General features: G+C 40.6%; 2 protein-coding genes across 3 annotated transcripts; one reads left to right on the plus strand and one right to left on the minus strand.

The window, feature by feature from the left end:
• Positions 1 to 207: 207 nt before the first annotated feature.
• Positions 208 to 18324, minus strand: LOC120629717 (major facilitator superfamily domain-containing protein 8). Of its 2 annotated transcripts, none has more exons than XM_039898715.1 (5): positions 18004 to 18324; positions 6185 to 6755; positions 5361 to 5607; positions 4097 to 4334; positions 208 to 2651 (listed from the first exon to the last, which is right to left on the minus strand). In XM_039898715.1, exons 1-5 carry the CDS (start codon positions 18202 to 18204, stop codon positions 2352 to 2354), a joined length of 1557 nt encoding a protein of 518 aa, XP_039754649.1. In that variant the 5' UTR covers positions 18205 to 18324; the 3' UTR covers positions 208 to 2351. The 2 variants fall into 2 exon arrangements, with proteins under 2 accessions (XP_039754649.1, XP_039754650.1); XM_039898716.1 differs by having other exon boundaries at positions 2581 to 3724.
• Positions 18325 to 19634: 1310 nt separating this feature from the next.
• Positions 19635 to 21062, plus strand: LOC120629876. Its single transcript, XM_039898950.1, has 3 exons — positions 19635 to 19787; positions 20421 to 20578; positions 20938 to 21062. The coding sequence occupies exons 1-3, from the start codon at positions 19742 to 19744 to the stop codon at positions 20992 to 20994; spliced, it is 261 nt and encodes an 86-aa protein (XP_039754884.1). The 5' UTR covers positions 19635 to 19741; the 3' UTR covers positions 20995 to 21062.
• The last annotated feature ends 939 nt before the right edge of the window (positions 21063 to 22001 follow it).

The raw sequence follows: 22001 nt of genomic DNA on the forward strand, positions 1-22001 counted from the left end.
ATTTCCCGAATTGCCACTACCAACTAAACTATCTTTCTATCTTGTAGAGGTTAAGTCTGCCAAAGCCAGGCGGGTGATAGCACCATAAATACGCGTAGGTACTTATCATTCCTCCCGCAAATGAAGCTGTGATAACACACGGTCCTTGTACTTTATTAATATTATAGGATTTGTATAAGCTAGTTTATTAAAAATTCAAACATTAAATGACTTGTTTATTTTTTATTTATTATTGAGTTTACTCGGTCTTCAATAGCCTTATGTCGAGTGAACACAATATGCTGCAATACTTTTGCAAATTGGATACCAAAATATACATACATCTCAATCTTAATTAATAGAAAAATGAATAATTCACCAAATACCTTCTTATAGAATAAATTTTACAAATAGTTAAAACTTCTAAAAATAATTAGGTACCTATTTGTACAACAAATTGTATTATTTATAACTAAGTATACCTATATTTTTAATAAAATACCTGTATTGAAGTTCCTGAATTGAAAGTTATTGAGCATAAAGTACTTATGTCTAAAAAAGATTATACACAGTATGACATGAAAATCCTTTGCTTAAAACGTGTGCGAGTTAGCCAGCATAGATAATTCAATATTAACCCCGCTAAGCCAAAATAAGACATATACTATGATACTGAAGCTCCTGTTTTGGAGAGTTTCATAAAAATCCCATTATACCTTTATTAAAAGCCTATTTTTCCTTTGCTGGATTAATGATTCGTAAACCGCGGGTTTCTTTCTTAAAAACGCGTAAACAACATGTTCTCCTACAGCGCTTAAAACGTTTTTACTCCTTTATTTTATATTAAGAATATTCAAGAAAAATAAAATATATCACTCGCACATATTTATACTACACAAACAAAAAGAGACTCATTTAAAAAAAACTTGTTACTTTTTTTTACATAAGAAACGATTTTATGATTAAGAATTACGAATTGCGTTCGAAAAAAACAAGGGCAATTTTGATAATACACAGTTTGAAAGTTTTTATGGCGATCTTACTGCTTGACTGTGTATTCAAATAAACATCATCGTTTTCCATTCTACTGTGGGAGGTAGTAAAGGCAGTCTCTAAACTTTTAAAAGAGTTGCCCTGCATCTCACCGCTATTGGCTCACCGGCCACGAGTGAGTTAGTTGACGTACCCACCGTGTATAATTTTAGGAAACGTATTATATTCCTACCTTACCAAATACTCGGCGCAAACCCTCAGTCTTATGTCTGTCACAGCTTGGGGCACCATGGTGTGTCTTTAATTATATTACTTATTTCTTTTAATATACTATATATTTCTATTCGTTCTTGGCGCTTTCGCTTTCGTTCGCTACCTGCACTGATAATATTATATTTTATGAGCCGTATCCAGCAGTGTCTTATTACTGAAACAGTTGGGCGATAATTCGATTGCACCTTTCTTTATCCTTTAACATTCCGAGCTTAGTAATCTACAATTATCTGCATTCAACTTATTTAACTTAAAACTATATTAAACTTTACAGCAGCGTACTGTTCTGAATTTCAATAAAAATATTTCTAAAACTCTTTGCTTAAATAAATACCCTCTTACATCTCAAAATTATGTCTTCTAAGTATATTAAAATGTATACACGAGCTAACAAATGCGTTTGAAGTTGCGCTTGTTTTTCATCCTTTCTTATCCACTTGCTGCAGTACGATATTTAAGTATTAAGGGGACCTTTAAAATAATCGTACTTATACCAAAAATTGACAAGTAAACTATGAGCGTTTAGTAATCAATCATTTTGATTTCGCCTGGCACTTTAACAGTCGTTTGAAGTTTCATTGTTATTCTATTTTACAGTAACTCTCATAACAACGTTTCAAAAGAAACCCCACAGTCGACTGGTATCTATATATCATTGTAAGGGGTAAATAATGTACAAACATATTAGGTAAAGGGCTGGTAGAGAAATCCATGTTGGCGAGGTAGGTATTCGATCCTGTATGCATGGTGAGGAAAGAGTGAAATCCGTTCACAGTTGCTTTAGCCCTAGTCTAGTACACTTTCAAATAAATAGCCTATACCAGTCCACTGCAGACTGCTGGACTAAAGGCCTCTCCCAACAGGAGTCGGCCCATAACAAAGACGCTGGGCAAACGCGTTAGTGATTTCAGTAGATTGTAGTGGAAGTACAGAGCTGCTGCACGCTGCTGGCCGCTCTCCGTTATATTCCCGTAGTGCCCTCGTGCGACACCCGCGGGGACACCCACACAAATAACTGTGAGCGGACTGTAGTTCCTTGCAATGCCGTCTTCCTCTTAATCTGTAAGAGCTCGTACGTCATCTGTAAGAGGTATTCTCGCGGTATGTCAAGCGGGCTGGTCGGCGCTGTGCAGCGGTTGTAGCTCGTGGGGCGCGTGCGGGGCGGACGGGGCGGATGGGGCGGACGGGGCGGACTGGGCGGGCGGGGCGGGGGGCGCCAGGCGCGCGTAGGCCAGGCGCAGCGCGAGCAGCGCGGCGAAGGTGAGCGCGGCCGTGCTGCAGAAGGTGGGCAGCGGGCCGGCGCGCGCGTACACGGCCGCCACGAACACGGGCCCCAGCGCGCGCGACACGCAGCCCGCGCCCGTCAGCACGCCCATCCACACGCCCTGCGGCCGCGGGCCCAGCACCTGCCACACCTGCTGTACAGCGGCCGTCCCCATCGGCGACCGCAGCGGTAGTACAAGACATGATAGCACGCAACCGAGGAGTCGTTTCCGAGTATCGAAACACTTGTTCATATTAGATTTGTCTTGCGCAAGGGGTTTTAGCAAAAGGACTGAATTTGAAACTCTAAAATAAGTGATATTAGGCCCATTTTACCTTGACGGTATGGAGTTTCATATGCGAAAGCGACTCCTCGATTGCGAGCGAGCAAATTTTGTACTAAGGCTGATGGTTTACAAGCACTTTTGAAGCGACGAGTCAGTTTTTTGGGGTGACTCTACTAGCGGTTTGGAAAGCAGATTCTACCGAGATGAAGCCAACAAAAAACTCAAAAGTAGCTCTTTTTCCTTAATTTCCAAAGATAATATTGGTTGGACTTTTAGTTAAACTTCGTCCAATTTCAAAGCGCAATTAAATTGTGATTTAAAAGGAATGCTATGGCGTATGCATTATAAGCCAGTACAACACATTAAAGAACCGGTCAATCCAGTAATATTATGAAAAACACGGCTTCCGCTAGCTTGATAAATTAAGATTGTAAATTACATGTATCGGACAGTATATCGATACTGTCTGATACATGTAATTTACAAACAGCAGGAGATGATAAACAGCTATACCAAGTAACAAAGATAACTTCATCTTTATCAACCCATTACTGGGCACTGGTCTCCTCTCAGAATAAAGAGTTAAGGACATTGTCTACCACGTTGGCCCAGTGCGGACTGGCAGACTTCACACGCCTTCGAGAATTTCATAGATCATAAAGTATCTAAGCAGGTGTCTCTAAATTTTTTCATCACCGTTAAAGCAAGTGATATTTAAAAGCACATCGCTCTGAAAGTTAGAGCGAGTCCAAGGATCGCACTCGGTGCCTCCGTAATGGAGTGGGGATGACTTTTATTTCTTTATTCCCGTTAATTACTAATTGATAAAAAATGTACTAAGTTACTATAAAAAATACTCGCATCGATATAGCCTGTAATATTTGAAGAGTTTCTTCGAGTTTTACAGGATTCCTCCAATAGATCTTGACCTGATGAAAATGGGACAACTTGTGAAATTAAATTTCCAAATCGATTAATAAATAACTAAGTTAAGAAATAATTAAGTTCAGAAATATAAAACATACAACCGAAATTGATGACCTCCTTCATCTCTTGAAGACAGTTAAAGTTGAAGCTTAATGTACGCTGTTTATCATGGAATTCCGCAAAGTTACCTCTGCTTATGTGCAATACTCTGTTATGAATAGGAAGCCAAAATAGTTGCGGTATCACAAACGCTTCTGATTCTACACTTGTGCAATAAGTAAAAGAAAGGAAGTTTGAATTAGTGTAAATCAAATTAAGAGAATAAAAGGCAGAGTGCGAATGCATCTCAATGCAAGTGAGCCCGAGCGGCGCACCTTGGAGAATATGGTCTGGATGAGCGTGACGCCGAGCGGGTAGCCCACCGACACGCACAGGTAGCCCAGCAGGAACTGCGCCAGCGTGACGCGCCGCGACGCCGCGCACCACGGCTGCGCGCGCACCGGGCAGCCCGCGCCCGCGCCCAGCGCCAGCGGCGGCGCGCCCGGCCCCCACGGGATGCACAGCAGCGACGCCAGCCCCGTCAGCAGGAAGCCGCCCCACAGCAACAGCGCCCTGCGCACGAACACATGCCAATACGAACGCACATAGCTCGGGGAACCGATTGGCGCTGGGGACCCAAGGCGCAAGGTGCTGGAATGGCGACCTCCCACCGGTAAATGCAGCGATAATAGACCCCCGACGAGGTTGACGGATATCATTAAATGAGTTGCAGGGAGCCGCTGAATCCAAGCGACACAAAACCGTGATAATGTTATTCCCTAAAAAAGACCAGAAGTAGAGTACCATGCCCATTGGTTGACATGATGATGATGATATCGAAACGTCATTTTTTCGATCACGGAATTCTTTGAAGCAATGAGGTTATCTAAACCATGTTAAAAACTGAACAGTAAACGAGGAATGCTATGGCGCCACTTGAGATGAAACTTCCCCTCCGAATAATTCTTTTTTGTGATAGAGCTTACAATATAAGAAAACCGTGCTGACTTTTTGCCGGGCGTGTCCCATAAAGTGGCGCCATGGCATTCCTTGTTTACTCTTCAGTTTTTAAAATTGTTTGGATATTTAGGTAAAAGGTGCAACAGAGATTTTTAAGCATACCTACTTGATTGAGACATGCAATTCTCAGAAAACCGAGTAGTTTTTAGCATTTACTGATATCATGATATGAGTGCATTCAAGGACACTTTCTTATCTAAAATAATGCTTCGGTCTATAAATGCTACACAACTCTTGTAGCAAAAGATTATTTAGATAATATTATGAAGCTGTGTATGTTCAACAAAGTATTATATACAGAATATTCGGTTTATTTTTTTAACCCTTTAAACCCTTCATATTCCAGATCGGTATAAAAATGATCCAGAATGCAGGCTATCTCTGTTCCAGGCATCAGTCGTTATTCGATCGTTGCAGTCATCAACCGTTTAGGAAGCAAAGACACAAACATTCAGACACACTTTTTCATTTGTATTATTAATATAAATATGGATTATATAATTTTATGCAGGGTCTATTCTGGACTGTCTTGACCTTAACCCGAGAAGTAAAGCCAGTGAGTGGCGGCGGCTAACGCACCTCTCCTCGAAGAGGCGGGTGAGCGGTGCGATAAGCGCGAACACGAGGCAGGCCACGAGCGCGCCGGCGCTCATGAGCGCACCCATGTTCTGCAGCGCCTGGCGCTTGCTCCACGCGAACTGGTCCATGGTGAGCGACGTGGCCAGCGTCTCCAGCAGCACGAAGTTGAAAACCAGCACGAAGAACGCGCCCACTAGCGTCCAGCTGCCCACGAGGTCCGGCTTCAACGCTTGCAGCGCCTCCTTCTCTGCAACACGCACATCGCGGTCACACACACTTCGCCTCTAAAAGGAACCGAAAACCATGGCTTGTCCCTCTTGTTGGCTTTTGTTGTGAGACCTTTTAGACGTCTAACAAAGATCCCAGCAACTTGTCGGGTTGCCACGCTATAGGTCGGGATAGCTCGCTGCCGGTTCAGGAGAGACCGGCGGTTAGTTAGCCCAATGGATAACCGACTCCTAAGAAAAGTCTTCTTCCTCCCCAGTCTACGACGGAATGGACGTGCGTCAGGAGCTTCCTTCTGCGAGGTGACGTCTTCGCAGAAGGCGGCCAGTTTTCAACGAGACCTTTCGCCGCTCAGCACGGCAAATACTACGCTACAGAGGTAAGAGATTGCCGATCACAGCCCGCGGTGTGCTGCGCTTAGGATCCCACTTGCTGAACACCTCGAGAGCGTGCTGAGCTGCGTCATTCGAAGCACTTCAGTCATGTCACGATGAGGTCGATTGCCTCCTCGCGCCACGGTGTAAGTAATGGCCGAAACAACCATGGCCTAGTCTGCACCATTGGCTTAGCGGCAGGCGGCTGGCGCCTAGAGTACGCACCGCTCTGCTTGCCGTGCGCGAGCATGGCCTCGCGTGCCGCGATGGGGTGCTCCTTGAAGCAGCAGGGCAGGAACAGCAGCAGGTTGAGCAGGCCCAGCAGCGCGTTGGCCCAGCCCGGCGCCGTGTACATGTCGAGCCGCAGCGCGGGCTGTGCGGCGCCGGGCGGCGCGTACGGCGCGCCCGGGCCCAGCGGCGCGGCCGCGGCCTGCAGCGCGGGCCCCACCACGAAGCCCAGCACCTGCGCCAGCGACGCGGCGGCCACGGCGCGCGTGCGCTCGCCTGCGCGCGTAGCGGCCGACAGGTAGGCGCGCGCCACGGCCACGTTGGCCGAGCTCACGCCCACCAGCGCGCGCGCCCCCAGCAGCGCGGCCAGCGCGTGCGGGCGCGCCAGGTGCAGCTGCGCGTACAGCGCCGACGCCAGCACGAACAGCGCCAGCGACGCCAGCATGGGCGCGCGCGCGCTGCCCGCGCGGTTGGCCCACAGCCCCAGCAGCGGCGACGCGGCCAGCTGCCCCAGCGGGCTGGCGCCCACGGCCAGCCCCAGCGCCTCCTTGCTGGTGCCCGGCTGCAACTGCCGCGAGCACGGTGAAGGTCATTCACTTGCCACTTCGTACTGCTTGGATAATAGGTTTGTACGCAAGATAACGAAAAAAGGGATTCGATATTCGTAACCAATTTGTGCCGTGTATGTACCTGCCTAATGCGATATCGGTAGAAGTAGCAGAAAGTAAAAAAGAAACCTGGGTGACCCACGAGTTTACTTAAAAAACCGAATTAATCGTGTGTACCTTTCATTCATATCATTTGCAATTCTCCGTTGTGTAGTTATCGCGGGCAAAGCCGAAGGGCATTCTACTAAATTTAGTTACTTAACTACTTGCACCTACTGAGTATAGTATTAAGTATTATGTTTAATTAATGTTTAATTATTTTTTTCAAGAATGACTTCAAGGAATTACAATTTAATTTATGCAAATTAATCCAACAGAAAGTTTAGGAAATTGATGAGTGTTTGGTCATGATATGGCTATAATTATGTTTTGTAGGTATCACTGGTTATCAAAACCTACATGGTCTATCACTAGCCGCCGCCGCGTGGCTGCGCTCCCGCGTGACTCACCGAGTCAGCACGTCACGTGCGACGTGGCGGCTATTTTTAAATGCAATTTCCCAATTCACCGCGGCCATCTCGCCTGTCCGTCTGTGCGGGACGGAAGTGAGGCTCGCTGAATTCGCACACCTATTGTATAACTGTACACATTCAATCGCGCAATCAATCATCCCCTTTGATGAGCCACAGTCAACGTAGCTTGCTAGTTACAAGTGCACTGATAACAAAGCTGAAGTTAGCCTTGTTAGTTAGGTAGCCTTATTCTCGAGAAAGGTTGTATGGTTATTTAATATCAAGCTTCGCCCCTGGAGCCAAACGACATAGTCATAGCGCAGGCGGGCGAGTCGACGCGGTTAGTCAGGATATATTGCAAAAGAAAATTTTTACCTATGGGAAAGTCATTAGAACGAAGACGCCTGTTATTTAATGGCTGAAGAGTTTTGATAATTAATTAAGCTTACCTCGCTTCTCGTTTTATTCGCTGATATTTTTATATTCAAAAGAAGTTCGTTCATCGAGTGTCACATACCTACACTAATGTTTTGGCGCGGCGCCATACGCGTGTCGCGGCGGCTAGGCTGCTCGTGTAGCGCCCCAACTACCTCAGGGTCTAGCGATCACAACGAGGCTCTACAATCTTTTTTTAAGTTTTAGGGGTTTGTAGTAATACTCACATTTTGAAATTAATTCATATACATACCCTCGTGGAATGGTACCAGGAACGCAAGATCCATTGCACAAAAAATAAGCCAGCCCCTCTGTCACTAGAGGAGGCCGTAATATCGAGTAAACAATGATTCGACGGCCTTCACGGCATACGGGATAAATATTAAGACTTATCCAGAAATGCATCGTGCGATATGTGCGAGCACCGTGTTTGAATTTGAATTTGAATTTTGAATTTGAATTCATATTAATCACACAAACATTTTCCAGTTGTGGGAATCGAATTCATGGCCTGGGACTCAAAAAGCTCAAATCAAAGAAAAGCTGACACAGAACTGGACAATGATACGGAGTAAACTGAAAGACGCATTTCCAAAACGAAGCTAGATACGGTGTTATGGATACGGTGATCGGCTATGTTTGCTTGTCCTTCTTTTATAGCTAAATATACAACCAATCAACTTCATTTTCAGCATAGAGTTAGCTAATATAAAGATATCCTTATATCTAGAAAAATCATGGGAGGCGGTTCACGTGTCGCGCCTTCTGCGAACCAGCCGCCAGACATTGCCCCTAATAATTCTGGATTCTTTGTTTTAAAATTACATTTGAACAGTTGTTGAAACACTGATTTGGTTCAAGGTGCTCGGGTTACTTTGTTTTCTTCATAATACAATCAATAACTTCACTGAGGGTTTAGGTTGCGCGTCGGAAACGCAAGGCAGATCGGAGGTAATATTACATCACGGGTCAACACACATACGGATCGAGTTTATGATATTATGGCTTAAAGGAAACATACCTCAATAGTTATCAACTATTTAGATGCCTGCAATCCATCATTCAGTCACGGATTCCCTTACACGATCAGATGGATCGCCTGCATCATCATACAACTGGCAGCGCCCGTCAATGACCTGAGTGATTTGCTTGTACAGTTGTCAGTGTTCGTGGCGTGTCGCGTGCACTCCGCGTGTGCTCGTGCAAAAACGATCATCTGCATTTTACTTTATTTATATAAATTCAACTTTCGATTTCATGCATAATAAATAATATTATACATAATTTTACATTACAGGCATACAGTTAGATTGAGAAACAGAGCCTGGTGTATGTGTTTAAAAGCAAACTAATACTCGAATCGAAATTCAAAGAAAGACCAAAGTAGATCACCCGTCTCACCAAGAACCAATGAATACGTTGCTGAGTGAAACTCAACAAATCAACAAATTTACTTTTACCTATATCTATATCGTAGCTAAAGTTACTTTTTTTGTTCGTTTGAATGCGCTAATTTAAAAAAAAAAAACAACTTTTATTTTTAATGCTTCATGTTTATTGAAAATTAAAAAAATAAACTGTGGAAAAGAGAGAAACTAATTATGTTAAAATTAAATACCTAGGCAAGTTGCACCCGGAACATGAAAAGTGAAAGTTCAGGATCTGATCGCTTCTTCGCACCTTCGCGCTCGAGACGGATCTCGTTCAATATTTATATACCCGTGCATGAATATGGGTGAGTATGAGCGTACCCACGTAGTTAATTTAAACCAATACGAGGTTTCTTAACAGATTTTAACAATATAATTAGCATTCTCATGAAATTAAATCCACTTTTTCCGTTTTACATGAGCTGTATTTCCGGTCCTAAATTATTAATAGTCGATCTAATCCATGGTTAGCTAACTGTACACCAATGATAACATCAGTCACTCAGCGGGCAATTGAGACAGCTATGCAAGGAGTGTCTATCTCTACTTGATCAGGAATGAGGAGCTTCGTAGGGAAATCCGAGCAACTGACATAGCTCAACGGGTCGCGACTCAAAACTGAACTGACTCGAAACAGAAGTGGCGGGGCATATAGCTCAGAGAAGTGACAAACTTTGGAGTCCCAAAGTGCTTCAATGGTAACTTCGCACGGGTAAACCCAGCACCCAACCTCGGAAGCCAGGTTCGGAACTCCCTATACAACACTTATCTCTAGCATCCATTGCTTTACATGATGATCATGAATCTAAAGGCGAGTTTAAAATAGGCAAATATGTTAGGCGCATATAAACCTTTATTGCGTGGTATGTAAATAATAAAGTGCATGGTAAAATAGAGCAATATATGGCGTGCTGACAACTGTTTTTACATGTGCCATCGCCATCGTTTTTGCCTTATAAGCTGGAAAATATTAAAATGTTTACCAATAGCTGATTTGGCCCCTGTTTCAGAGATACAGTTTGGGAGACGGATACCCACATTATTTACTTTCGTAAAATTATTGGCTATGAGTTTATATACCAGTATAAGATTTACGTTGTACTTTTCTTCCTTCTTTTAATAAATAATTGCCGCGCAACGTACAGACTGAAGAGGCCATAACATGGCGGCCAATATGAACACACTCTTACTATCTTACGTCAACGGAGCAAGCAGTAAGATTCTCCAACTGACTACAAATTCATAATTTCCTGGTAGCAACGATAAATCGATTGATTTTGCAACCCAGCGGCGCGGGTGTCCGCCTTAACGCCACGCACGCGAGCGGTGGGCTCGACCCGCGAACTTTGCCTTGACTCTTTTTGTTCTTACCGTCCCACTGCGCTAGATTACTGATTCAATTCAATTAGTAAATCGTTTAATTATTTTATTGAAATCCTACCTACGTTTTAAAACTACTTCAAACTTTAATCGTGTTTTTGGCGTTTCGAAGCTATGTGTGAAAATATGTAAATGACATTGATTGCAACGGTATCATTTTGATTTATCTATTAACTTACAGTTCCGGTGCAATCAAAATGATACCGTATAAAAGCTCGGCGGTATGTCTTTGCGTATGCTAGTAAGCAGCTGACAGACACGCCCTTATTCTATAAGTTATAACCATACTGGCAGTTGCTAACTGGTGGCGACCTGGCATGTCCGTAAAAATATTGGTGGACCACTTGTTGAGAAAATGAATTGGCAGCTGAGTTAATTTTAAAATTGCGAATTCCTAAATAGACCTGCACCGAAGAATAGTAGATACTACGAACCCGAACGGAGAATCGAACCCGAGATCTCAAACAAGCAGGCACCACCGCAGTATATGACAACTAGTTACACTTTATTGTTATTTATAATTAGTGAAACTACGATTAGATTCATTCTCTAAGATCTGATGCGCTGTATTGCGATCATTCTCTATGCGTACAACTTATTTAATGAACGTTGCGCTTAGTTAAGGGGTTATAGCATAACTCCATAACTAAGCGCAACGTTTATTTAACAGAAATGGTATTTCGCAAACTATCTTCTTCGGTCCTTCGAGCTGGATTACTTGCGACGCAGACTTCGCGAGAGCATACATACTCGTAGTACTAAATATTAACGTAATGTCTGACGACTGTTATCTATCATTAAACAAATGAACTCGTTATGGTTTATATCGCCAAGCGGCGCAAGCGCAGTGAGGCGAGCCGATGTGTTCAGACTTCGTCGCAGTCGCAGCCGATAGCCACACTAACTATACCAACCTACTGAGGTACTTAACTATGGTCTATAATAATAATATGACACATGATAATGCTAAAAGTAAGTGGACACGGAGCTCTCTACCGGAACGGATACGGTTTTCAGATGTAAATACGTAAAGAAACATTGGTTAATTATGTTCTTTTTCTGAGACCTGGTTGATTCGGAAAATCCACACCATCATCTCACTACAATGAAAAAAAATGTATACACGGATCAACAATAATAACACAACTCTGAACAAATACAGCCTTCCTGACCGCTGGTAGAGTCACTATACACAGACTGACTTGACGTTCCTAAAGTGCTTTTTTAACTTTGATTTAGATTTTTTTTAAAAGACCTTTGACTTTGTGGAGCTATATTATCTAGGTATATCAGGAGCAGTTTTGTTAATATCCAATTAGTCATCGCGGCCGGCTGGCATCGAATCCCGCAGCGCAATACCTTCGTAATAATTACAGCTATAATCTAAGTAGCTGAGTTACGTTAGTGTTCGGGCATTGCTTCGCTGATGACAGCTCACTCGTACACTATTAAACGAGTAGGTAACTCGTATACTATTAAACCTTCCTTTAAGGTAGAGAAGGAGAAGAAGAAGAAGAAGAAGAAGAAAAAGTCTTTATTGCACATACAAATATAAAACCAGGTTAACAAAAAAAAAAGAAAAACGATATTATGCACAAAGGCTGCCTTATCGCTTGAAGCGATCCCCTCCAGACAACCTTTGGTTGAAGAAACATATTAGAGAAAGAGAAAACGGGATAGTGCAATACTTACATTGTGCTAATTATAAACATTACATATACAATACATACTAATACTACATATATATAGTAAAAACATATATATTTATATATATATGTATATAAATATAAATATATAAACTTAAATACATATTACTATTTAAACATACACATAAAATACATAGATATTTTGCTACATACTAGACAGGAAATAGTCTTTTAACCGCGATTTAAGATATTTAATGATTTGGACTGTCTTATATCCCTCGGCAGCTCATTCCATAAATTATATGCGATGAGCTTTTACCGTAAAAGAATTGCCATACGCCAATGAACGACTAGCAGGAACGTGTAACAAGCTGTCGTTATTAGCTCGAAGATTTAAGTGAACATTGCTACCAAGAAAGGTGAATCGCTCTTATAAATATGGTGGAGTTTGCGGATAATATAAAATGGAGTAAAGAAGAGAAAGAGCGTGTAAGTTTCTACGAGAACGAATTGGTAGCCACTTTAATTGAGCACGATACTGAGACTCATGATCAAACTTACGTATGCCGTATACATAAGTTTTGCAGCCTGTTTAGCATGGTCTCAGATAAATCCAAATAGCAGACATCTGCATAATCTAAAATAGGCAGTAATAATGTATTAGCTAAAAGAATTTTAGTTTTAATAGGTAAAAAGTTTTTCCACCGCCCCAAGCACCTAACAGCACCAAAAATTTTACGACTCATTTGAGAAACGTGTGGTACCCAAGACATAGTATTATCTATAATGAGTCCAAGATTCCTGACCGAAGTACTAATCGGAATAGCCGTACCATCAAAGAGAACTGGCGGTAAACTATTATACAAAATGGAAGAAAGAAAATAACTACTGCCTATAATAGTTACTTGAGATTTATCTGCATTTACCCGAAGACCAAAGGATCGACACCAAGCCATTATATTATTTAAATCAGTATTGAGAGATTCAATCGCATATGCAAAGTCATCAATGGTCGCCGAAACATAAATCTGCAAGTCATCAGGGTATAAATGATAGGACGAAGATATAACAGAGGAAATCGAATTTATATAGATAGAAAAAAGAAGAGGAGAGAGAACACCACCTTGAGGCACTCCAAAAGTAAGAGAAATGAGGGAAGATAATTTATGATCCAACCGTACACACTGTTGTCGATTACGTACATATACCTGAAACCAGTTGACAACAAGTGGTGACAAATTAGTCATCCTCAAGACAGCCAAAAGCAAGTCAAAGTCTACAGTGTTAAATGCGTAACTAAAATCTAAGAGAGCTATAACTGTAAGGAGTTTATTGTCAACAGCGTACCGAATATCATCACATAGTATTGGCAGAATGTAATCAAGTGCAGCAATTAACATTTTCCTACTTATACCATCACTTCCAATTGCATCTGATTTAATAGCAAAAATATGACTCTTTATCTCAGCTGCGGTAGCGGTGCGAAACTGGAATTCAGGCAAAGATCCCCATGTACAGGCAAAGATCTTAGATGGTTAATTTACTTTGCTTAATTAACGAATCAAATGGGAATGCATGCATGGGTCTTAATAAGCATTTTGCCACTAGCAAAATGGAAAGAAAAGAAATGAGTTGCATGCGTGGGTAGTGTCATAAGATTGGAACTGTTAATAATATTCATTAAATTTTCAGAACGGTGGTCGTTTTTCATAAGGCACGTGTTGAAGTCTTCCATAATAATGGTACGATCAACTGTGGATGAGTATTGTTCGAGTAAAGTTTCAAATGTTCCAAAATAATTAATATGAAGTAAAGGACAGTAAAAGACACCAAGAAGAAGTTTATTCTGACCACTCTGAACCTCAATAAATAAGTGTTCGGACGATTCAGAATACGTTGATGGAGACTTAGTTAAAATACGAAAGGGCTGACTCCGTAAATAAATTGCAATACCTCCGCCACCTTTACCCGTTCTGTCGTTTCTAATGAGATGGAAGCCAGGCAAACAGTAGGACGTGGAAGGGAGACAAAGTTTAAGAAACGTACATGGGGCCCCTGAATTCCAGTTTTGCACCGCTACCGCAGCTGAGATAAAGAGTCATATTTTTGCTATTAAATCGGATGCAATTGGTTGTGATGGCATAAGTAGGAAAATGTTAATTGCTGCACTTGATTACATTCTGCCAATACTATGTCATATACTTAACTTTTCTCTTACTTCTGCTTCGTTTCCCAGTGCATGGTGTAAAGCTTATATCATACCAATACCTAAAGTTCTCAACCCTTTAACTCCTTCAAACTATCGACCTATCTCCATTCTTCCCTTTTTGTCTAAGGTTCTTGAGCGTGTTGTTCATCAACAACTCAGCCTCTACTTAACAAGGTATGAGGTCTTAAGCCCATTACAGTCAGGATTTCGGCGTGGGCATAGCACAGCTACGACCTTAATTAAGGTATGTGATGATATTCGGTACGCTGTTGACAATAAACTCCTTACAGTTATTGCTCTCTTAGATTTTAGTAACGCATTTAACACTGTCGATTTTGACTTGCTTTTGGCTGTCTTGAGGATGATAAATTTGTCACCACTTGTTGTCAACTGGTTTCAGGGATATGTACGTAATCGACAACAGTGTGTACGGTTGGATCATAAATTATCTTCCTTCATTTCTCTTACTTCTGGAGTGCCTCAAGGCGGTGTTCTCTCTCCTCTTCTTTTTTCTATCTATATAAATTCGATTTCCTCTGTTATATCTTCGTCCTATCATTTATACGCTGATGACTTGCAGATTTATGTTTCGGCGACCATTGATGATCTTGCATATGCGATTGAATCTCTCAATACTGATTTGAATAATATAACGGCTTGGTGTCGATCCTTTGGTCTTCGGGTAAATGCAGATAAATCTCAAGTAACTATTATAGGCAGTAGTTATTTCCTTTCTTCCATATTGTATAATAGTTTACCGCCAGTTCTCTTTGATGGTACGGCTATTCCGATTAGTACTTCGGTCAGGAATCTTGGACTCATTATAGATAATACTATGTCTTGGGTACCACACGTTTCTCAAATGAGTCGCAAAATTTTTGGTGCTGTTCGGTGTTTGGGGCGGTGGAAAAACTTTTTACCTATTAAAACTAAAATTCTTTTAGCTAATACATTATTACTGCCTATTTTGGATTATGCAGATGTCTGCTATTTGGATTTATCTGAGACCATGCTAAACAAACTTGAGAGGCTGCAAAACTTGTGTATACGGTTCATTTTCGGCATACGTAAATTTGATCATGTGTCTCAGTATCGTGCTCAATTGATGTGGCTACCAATTCGTTCTCGTAGAAACTTACACGCTCTTTCTCTCCTTTACTCCATTTTATATTATCCACAAACTCCACCATATTTGAAAGAGCGATTCACCTTTCTTGGTAGCAATGTTCACTTAAATCTGCGAGCTAATAACGACAGCTTGTTACACGTTCCTGCTAGTCGTTCATTGGCGTATGGCAATTCTTTTACGGTAAAGGTGGTTAATTTATGGAATGAGCTGCCAAGGGACATAAGACAGTCCAAATCATTAAACATCTTTAAATCACGGTTAAAAGACTATTTCCTGTCTAGTATGTAGCAAAATATCTATGTATTTTATGTGTATGTTTAAATAGTAATATGTATTTAGGTTTATATATTGATATATATATATATATATTGATATTTATATACAAATATATAAATATATGTTTTACTATATATATGTAGTATTAGTATGTAATGTTTATAATTAGCACAATTTAATTATTGCACTATCCCGTTTTCTCTCATATGTTTCTTCAACCAAAGGTTGTCTGGAGGAGATCGCTCCAAGCGATAAGACCGCCTTTGTGCATATGTATAGTTTTTATTTTTTATTTTTTTGTTAACCTGATTTTATATTTGTATGTGCAATAAAGACTTTTTCTTCTTCTTCTTCTTCTCCGACACAAGAATTGCATGAATGCTTTTTGTATCAAAAGAAGTCAGAAAATCGGAATAGTGCGAAGGAATGCTCTGAGCATTAATATGTACAACATTAAAATTTTTAGGATATGGTGAAAATGTAGTATCAAGCGCAGAGTTAAGCGGTATAACTGTACTATGGAAGCTGTCATTGGATGAAGACGAGCCTGTACAATAAACATCTTCAATATCTGAATTAGTTTCACTGTAATTGCTATTAAATGAAGTCATTATATAATAAGTAGCAATAATTAGCTATTAAATAAAAATATATATAAATGTAAATAAATAAATATAGTCAATAAGTTACGATAAAATTATAATAAATTACTTAAAGATTCTAGGGCCTCTAGGGAACTCGTAGGGATTTCAACACATCGAGATCTTGTGCCGCATAAGATCTCCTTTAGTTTATATAGAACATTTTACGTTAATTTGTCATTGGATGCATCATGCGGGGCTCGTGACGAGATGTTCGGAACTAGATTTCTATATTATACACGTTTAGTAACATCAATAGCAAACAGTTTACTGCTGTAAGTAATGCTTCTTGCAACGGTTCCCCGACATGACCTTTTGGAGCAGACGGGTTGGTGATCGCCAGTAGATAGGTAGGTAGTAGTAGCAAAGGACGCTGCTGCACGTTCTCTGTTAGATTCTCTCGTACCACACCCGCGGGAAGATTGACAAATGTTTTCTGATCAGTGGTCGCCACACGGCAGCCGTCATATATTGAGTAACGAACGACTCTGCACAGAGCTTGAGGATTGCTCGTGAATACGTTCTCCTAGAGAAATTATAATAAATTGAACTTTGTTTTCAATTCTTTACGGTTTTATCCAACGATGTACCGAACACATATATAATGATATATATGAAACAAACATTGCTGAACCAAAGGGACACAAAAACGGATAGCGGAGGCCTAGTAATAGATTCCATTTGACACCTTTCGCGTACGGAAACCTAAAATTAGGTATATATATCTCGCTATCTCCACTTTTTGCAATAATAATATTAATAATAACAACTAATTTGTTACGTAAAATATGTTTAATTATTACTAAGAACCCGAGTTTTGGGCGGTGTTCAAGTCTTAAATGTAAAAAACTGTTGAGAAACTATGTTGAGTGTCTCTATCAAACCTGTTATCGCTTTTGGATTTCTACAATTAGGGCACGTACTAATACTACAGACAAGTGGGTACACTTGGACTGCTACCCATCCACCGCCAAATTACAAGGCAGGTATTGTGAACATGTCTAATCTAACCATTAAGTAAATAAGTACATACCTAAGCTAATTACATAATACGGGTACTTACAGAACGTCTTACGAATGAGTGGTTCAACCTACAATATTAAGTCGAGCTTACCAGGTAGTTAAGTAACTAAACATATGACTCTTTGATGATGAAGATGCCTGGAAGCCATAGATTTCGCTTTCATTTCTGCACTCACGATAGAATAATGGTGGACACCACCACCTAGTTAGCTTTAGTGGGTATTTCAATTAATGCGTAATTCTATAAATAGTCGAGTTATAAAAACAGCGGAGTTACGGCACTTTCGGTAGAGTCACAACAAATAAACTGACTAGATGGTTAAAGAGTGCCTGTAAAGTAGGCCCACTACTTCAAATATGGCACATACAGTATGGTGGGTACATATTTTCGTTAGAATTGCTTCATTGATGGTTAATTTGGCTGCAATCTCCCCGGATGGTAGGTACCTACGTGATAAAACAGCGTATGTGTTATTATCATTGCAGGTAGATGCTGCCTACCTGCTGGCCGCGTTTCGCCTATTTACCTTGTCCAGATACGGCCAGACTCCGGTGAGCACGATGCTGAACCCGAGCGACATCTGGAACATGGTGAAGTAGATCACGTAGACGCTGCGCCAGCGCTCGCGCCGCTCCTGCTCCGTCTCCAGCAGCGCGACGCCAGCGTCCTCCGCGGCATCGCGCCCGCCCGCCGGCCCCCTCAGCCCCCTCAGCCACTGCAGGGCCATGCGTGGCGCGGCACCGAGCGCGGCGCTCGTCAGCACGCGACCAGTGCTCTAGCCGAGCCCATACTGGCCCCAGCTGGGCAGCAGCCACGCCAGTGGTGACGCGCGAGTCAAAACAAAGCGCTGTAAACAAAGGAACGCCACGTGCATCGCGCGCTCGGCGTGCGCTCGACGCAAGGCTGCTATCGGAACTGGTCGCCGCCGTCGTGTAACTCGTGTTGGTATTCGAACGACATTGCGTACGTTCATTGGCATCGTTTCCCTCTCTACAATCTTCAGCGCGTCATGACGACATCAATGTTAATAAAGGTAGAAACATACTAGCGCGTCGTAGGGCGCCAGAAATCAATCGGTTTTCAATCAAAGCGACCTGCCGAGATAGTGTACCTCTTTCCTTATAAAATGAATGAAATCGATTGACTTCTGGGGCGTTGTGCTTTCTTTTTTTTCAAAAGTAGGCCCAGGCTACTTCAAATTTGTATGGTGGGTACCTATTAGCATTGGAATTTTCTTTATTGGTGCTTAACTAAGATGTAATCTCACCCGACGATACGTGACAAAAGAGGTGTAAGATGCTACCCATTATTTTCATTAAAGTTAGGTACTACCAGCTTGCGGGCGTTTCGCTTATTAACCTTGTCCAGATACGGCCAGACTCCGTTGAGCACGATGCTGAACCCCCGCAACATCTGAAACTTGGTTAGGTAGTATGCTAGTATGTTTCTACCCTAAAATTTACATAAACGTTTTAAGTGTGTGTGTGTGTTTATGAACTTTAAAAAACTCAGAAAACGATAACGATCTGGATCTTAATCTATACTTATAATAAAACTGTAACAGGTCTGAGGTCAGCTTCTGTACATTTAAATTTTTCAACAAAGTTTTTGGAGGGCACTCTGTAACAGACTCTGAACCAAAAACTATATTTTTTCATACTATGGCCGAGGTAGAGGTCATAGGATACTTTTTATCCCGAAAGTTAGTTCAGTTCCTTTGGGAAAGGTGATGAAAGTGTTTGAGGATTTTACACCATAACTCCGTAATTATATTCGTGATAAATTTTTCATGACCAATCATTTTCCTCCTTCTGATTTATAAATTGAAACCACGACCAACAATGAAAGATCGCCTTTATCACTAATATTCTAATTTTGCAACTTAGAACTATTGCTATAAAGTTTTACTAGGGTCTACGTTCCTTTCCAGATTATTAGAGGCTACATTTATGTCGTTCATTATTACACAAGTTTGTAGTGTTATTTATATTTGACATAATACATTATAAGCAAAGCTGGCGTATTAAGTCATTCTGTAATAAAAGGTGTATACATATACCTAATACAGAAACGGTGTATTGATTCTATTATTATTGCATTTTATCTGTGTATCGTATGCGTGAAACGAAATGTAACTGTCATTCGAATTTGATAGACTCTTCAATCGATTAAGTTTGTGACCCACAGGCAACACACATTAAATTTCGCAGATTTGCGGATAAGAATTGCAATTGTGAACCAAAAGTCAAGTTATAACTTTCAAAATGCTTGCTTCCAGATCTGCGATTTCTCGTTTAATGCAAACGACAGGTAAGAAAAACTGCCTTATCGTAAATTCAAACCTGAATAGGAAGGTGTTCTTCATTTGTTTTATAACTTTACTTTAAATTTAATTAAATACACCCGTGTTAAGAATACCGGGACCCTCCAAGTTATGTTATCGACGTATCAAATTAGTTTTTCTTATTGTAATGAAAACTGATAATTCATTATTACATAACAAGTAACCTAAAACTTCATCGTAACTTCTGGTTATATAGTAGTTTACAAATTTACAAATTTGAAATATATTCAGGAATGTGTGTTTAGTAGTGTATCTACCATGTTCTTAAGGTTGAGTTGCATTTAGAAATCCTGAAGAAAACCATTCCTGAATCAAATCTAGACTGCCTATGAAAAAGATAAGCGCTATCTAATGATAATCATGTGTAGACAAGGAATCAATTAGTTCCAATTTCTCGTAACTACACATAGAACTAGCTATTATTATTAGAGAAACTTAGTCACACCATTTGAAGCAAACTGCCCACTACTGTGCATTTTAACTTTAAATCCCTTCATAAAAAAAAATTAAGTCAATTAATATTAATTGGAAGTGTAACATTGTTTAATGCTAGCAGCAACTCTGGCGGCAGTAAGTACATCCCAATGGTTTCTGTGCAGTGCGCCGTTACCACGCTGGTGAGGGCTTTAAGACGCCCAGCATGGACGAGCTGCCCGTGCCCCAGGGTTCCTGGCAGGCGCGCCACGACGCCAACCAGCGCCGTTACAACACCATCCTGCTGGCAGGCATTGGTTTCCTTGCTGGCTCCATTGCGATTGTAAGTAACACTAGTAGTACATATATACTGTCTTGCATGCACTGTTACAGCCCAGAGTTATGAAATTAACTGTTTCCACCCCCGTGTCTCTGAGAGTAATTAATTGGTTCCAGTTATAATCACTGATGTTTGATAATAATCATAAAAGCCCCTAAACCTGCGGTGGTGGGTCTAAGAGCATAGGCTCTTAAACCCTCTGTGCTATGAGGTAACTGACCACTAGGTAGTAGGAGTAGGATTACAGGAATATCATGGATAAGAAATAGCAGGTTTCATAAGATGTCCTTCCTGTGACCAGCAGCAGGGCAGTGAAACATCATCATTAACAACAACTAAATCCTGTTTTTTTTAAATTTCAGGCCAAGGGATCTGGGCTTCTGTACCTCAACTACGCTCCCCCCAAGTCTATCGACTAAAATATGTAAATAATAATGTGTAATGTGATTGTATTGGTTAGTTAAATTAAATAAAATATAAAACTAAATAAAGTGGTTTAGAATGACACCTCTTTGTATTCCTATTACAGGATTATCGATATTATAATTCTTTTAGGTATTCTATTCTTAGAAATCAATATGTTTCATAATATATTTTGAAAATTACGATCGGGATGAGTTTAAATATCGATAGAGCCAAACACCCAAAACAGGTTTATTTCCGTATGTGTCCGTCTGTCAGTTAGCGGATTACGAGTAAACAACGATTGTACCATTTTTTACTATGGAAAAGCGTGTCTATATAATTGAAGTACATAGTTAATTGCACGCCTCATAAGCGAAGCGTTGAGATGAATATGCTCTACTCCCGCTATATGACAGTCAATGACTTTTGAAACTAAAAATGACAGTATTTTGCTCACATTGCACTTATAGGATATTTCATATATAAGTATATCAATTTTATCATACATATTAAGAAAAAACATTCGTTTCAACAACAAACGTATTCGATATTTTTAAATAATAATTATTTTGTTTAAAGTAAAAAAAATATTAATGTCGATTCCCACAACTGAAAAATGTTTTTGTGATGAACATGAATGTTTTTCAGTGTCTGGGTGTTTATCTGTATATTATAAGTATTTATGGAGGGTAGAGGTACTTAGTACCCATAACACAAGCTATGCTTACTTTGGGGCTAGATGGCGTTGTGTGTATTGCCGTAGTAGTAGTAGTATTTATTTATTTATTTATTTATTGACTTATTGATAGTGAATGATAATAATAATTTAAAAAGAAAGAAAAAACCAGATGACTCGCTGCCAGCGCCCGCATGCGGTGAAAAGTTTAAGATACTTTATTTAGTGAAAAATGGGATTATGAGGCGTGCACTTTTCGATTTTCCAAATTTGTATTTATTTTCAAACGAACATAAAAAGTAACCAAAGAATACAGATCAAGTCTGTGATTTCCACATTAGGATT

The sequence above is a fragment of the Pararge aegeria genome, chromosome 15, assembly GCF_905163445.1.
Source record: "Pararge aegeria chromosome 15, ilParAegt1.1, whole genome shotgun sequence".
NCBI classification, from domain to species: Eukaryota; Metazoa; Arthropoda; class Insecta; order Lepidoptera; family Nymphalidae; genus Pararge; species Pararge aegeria.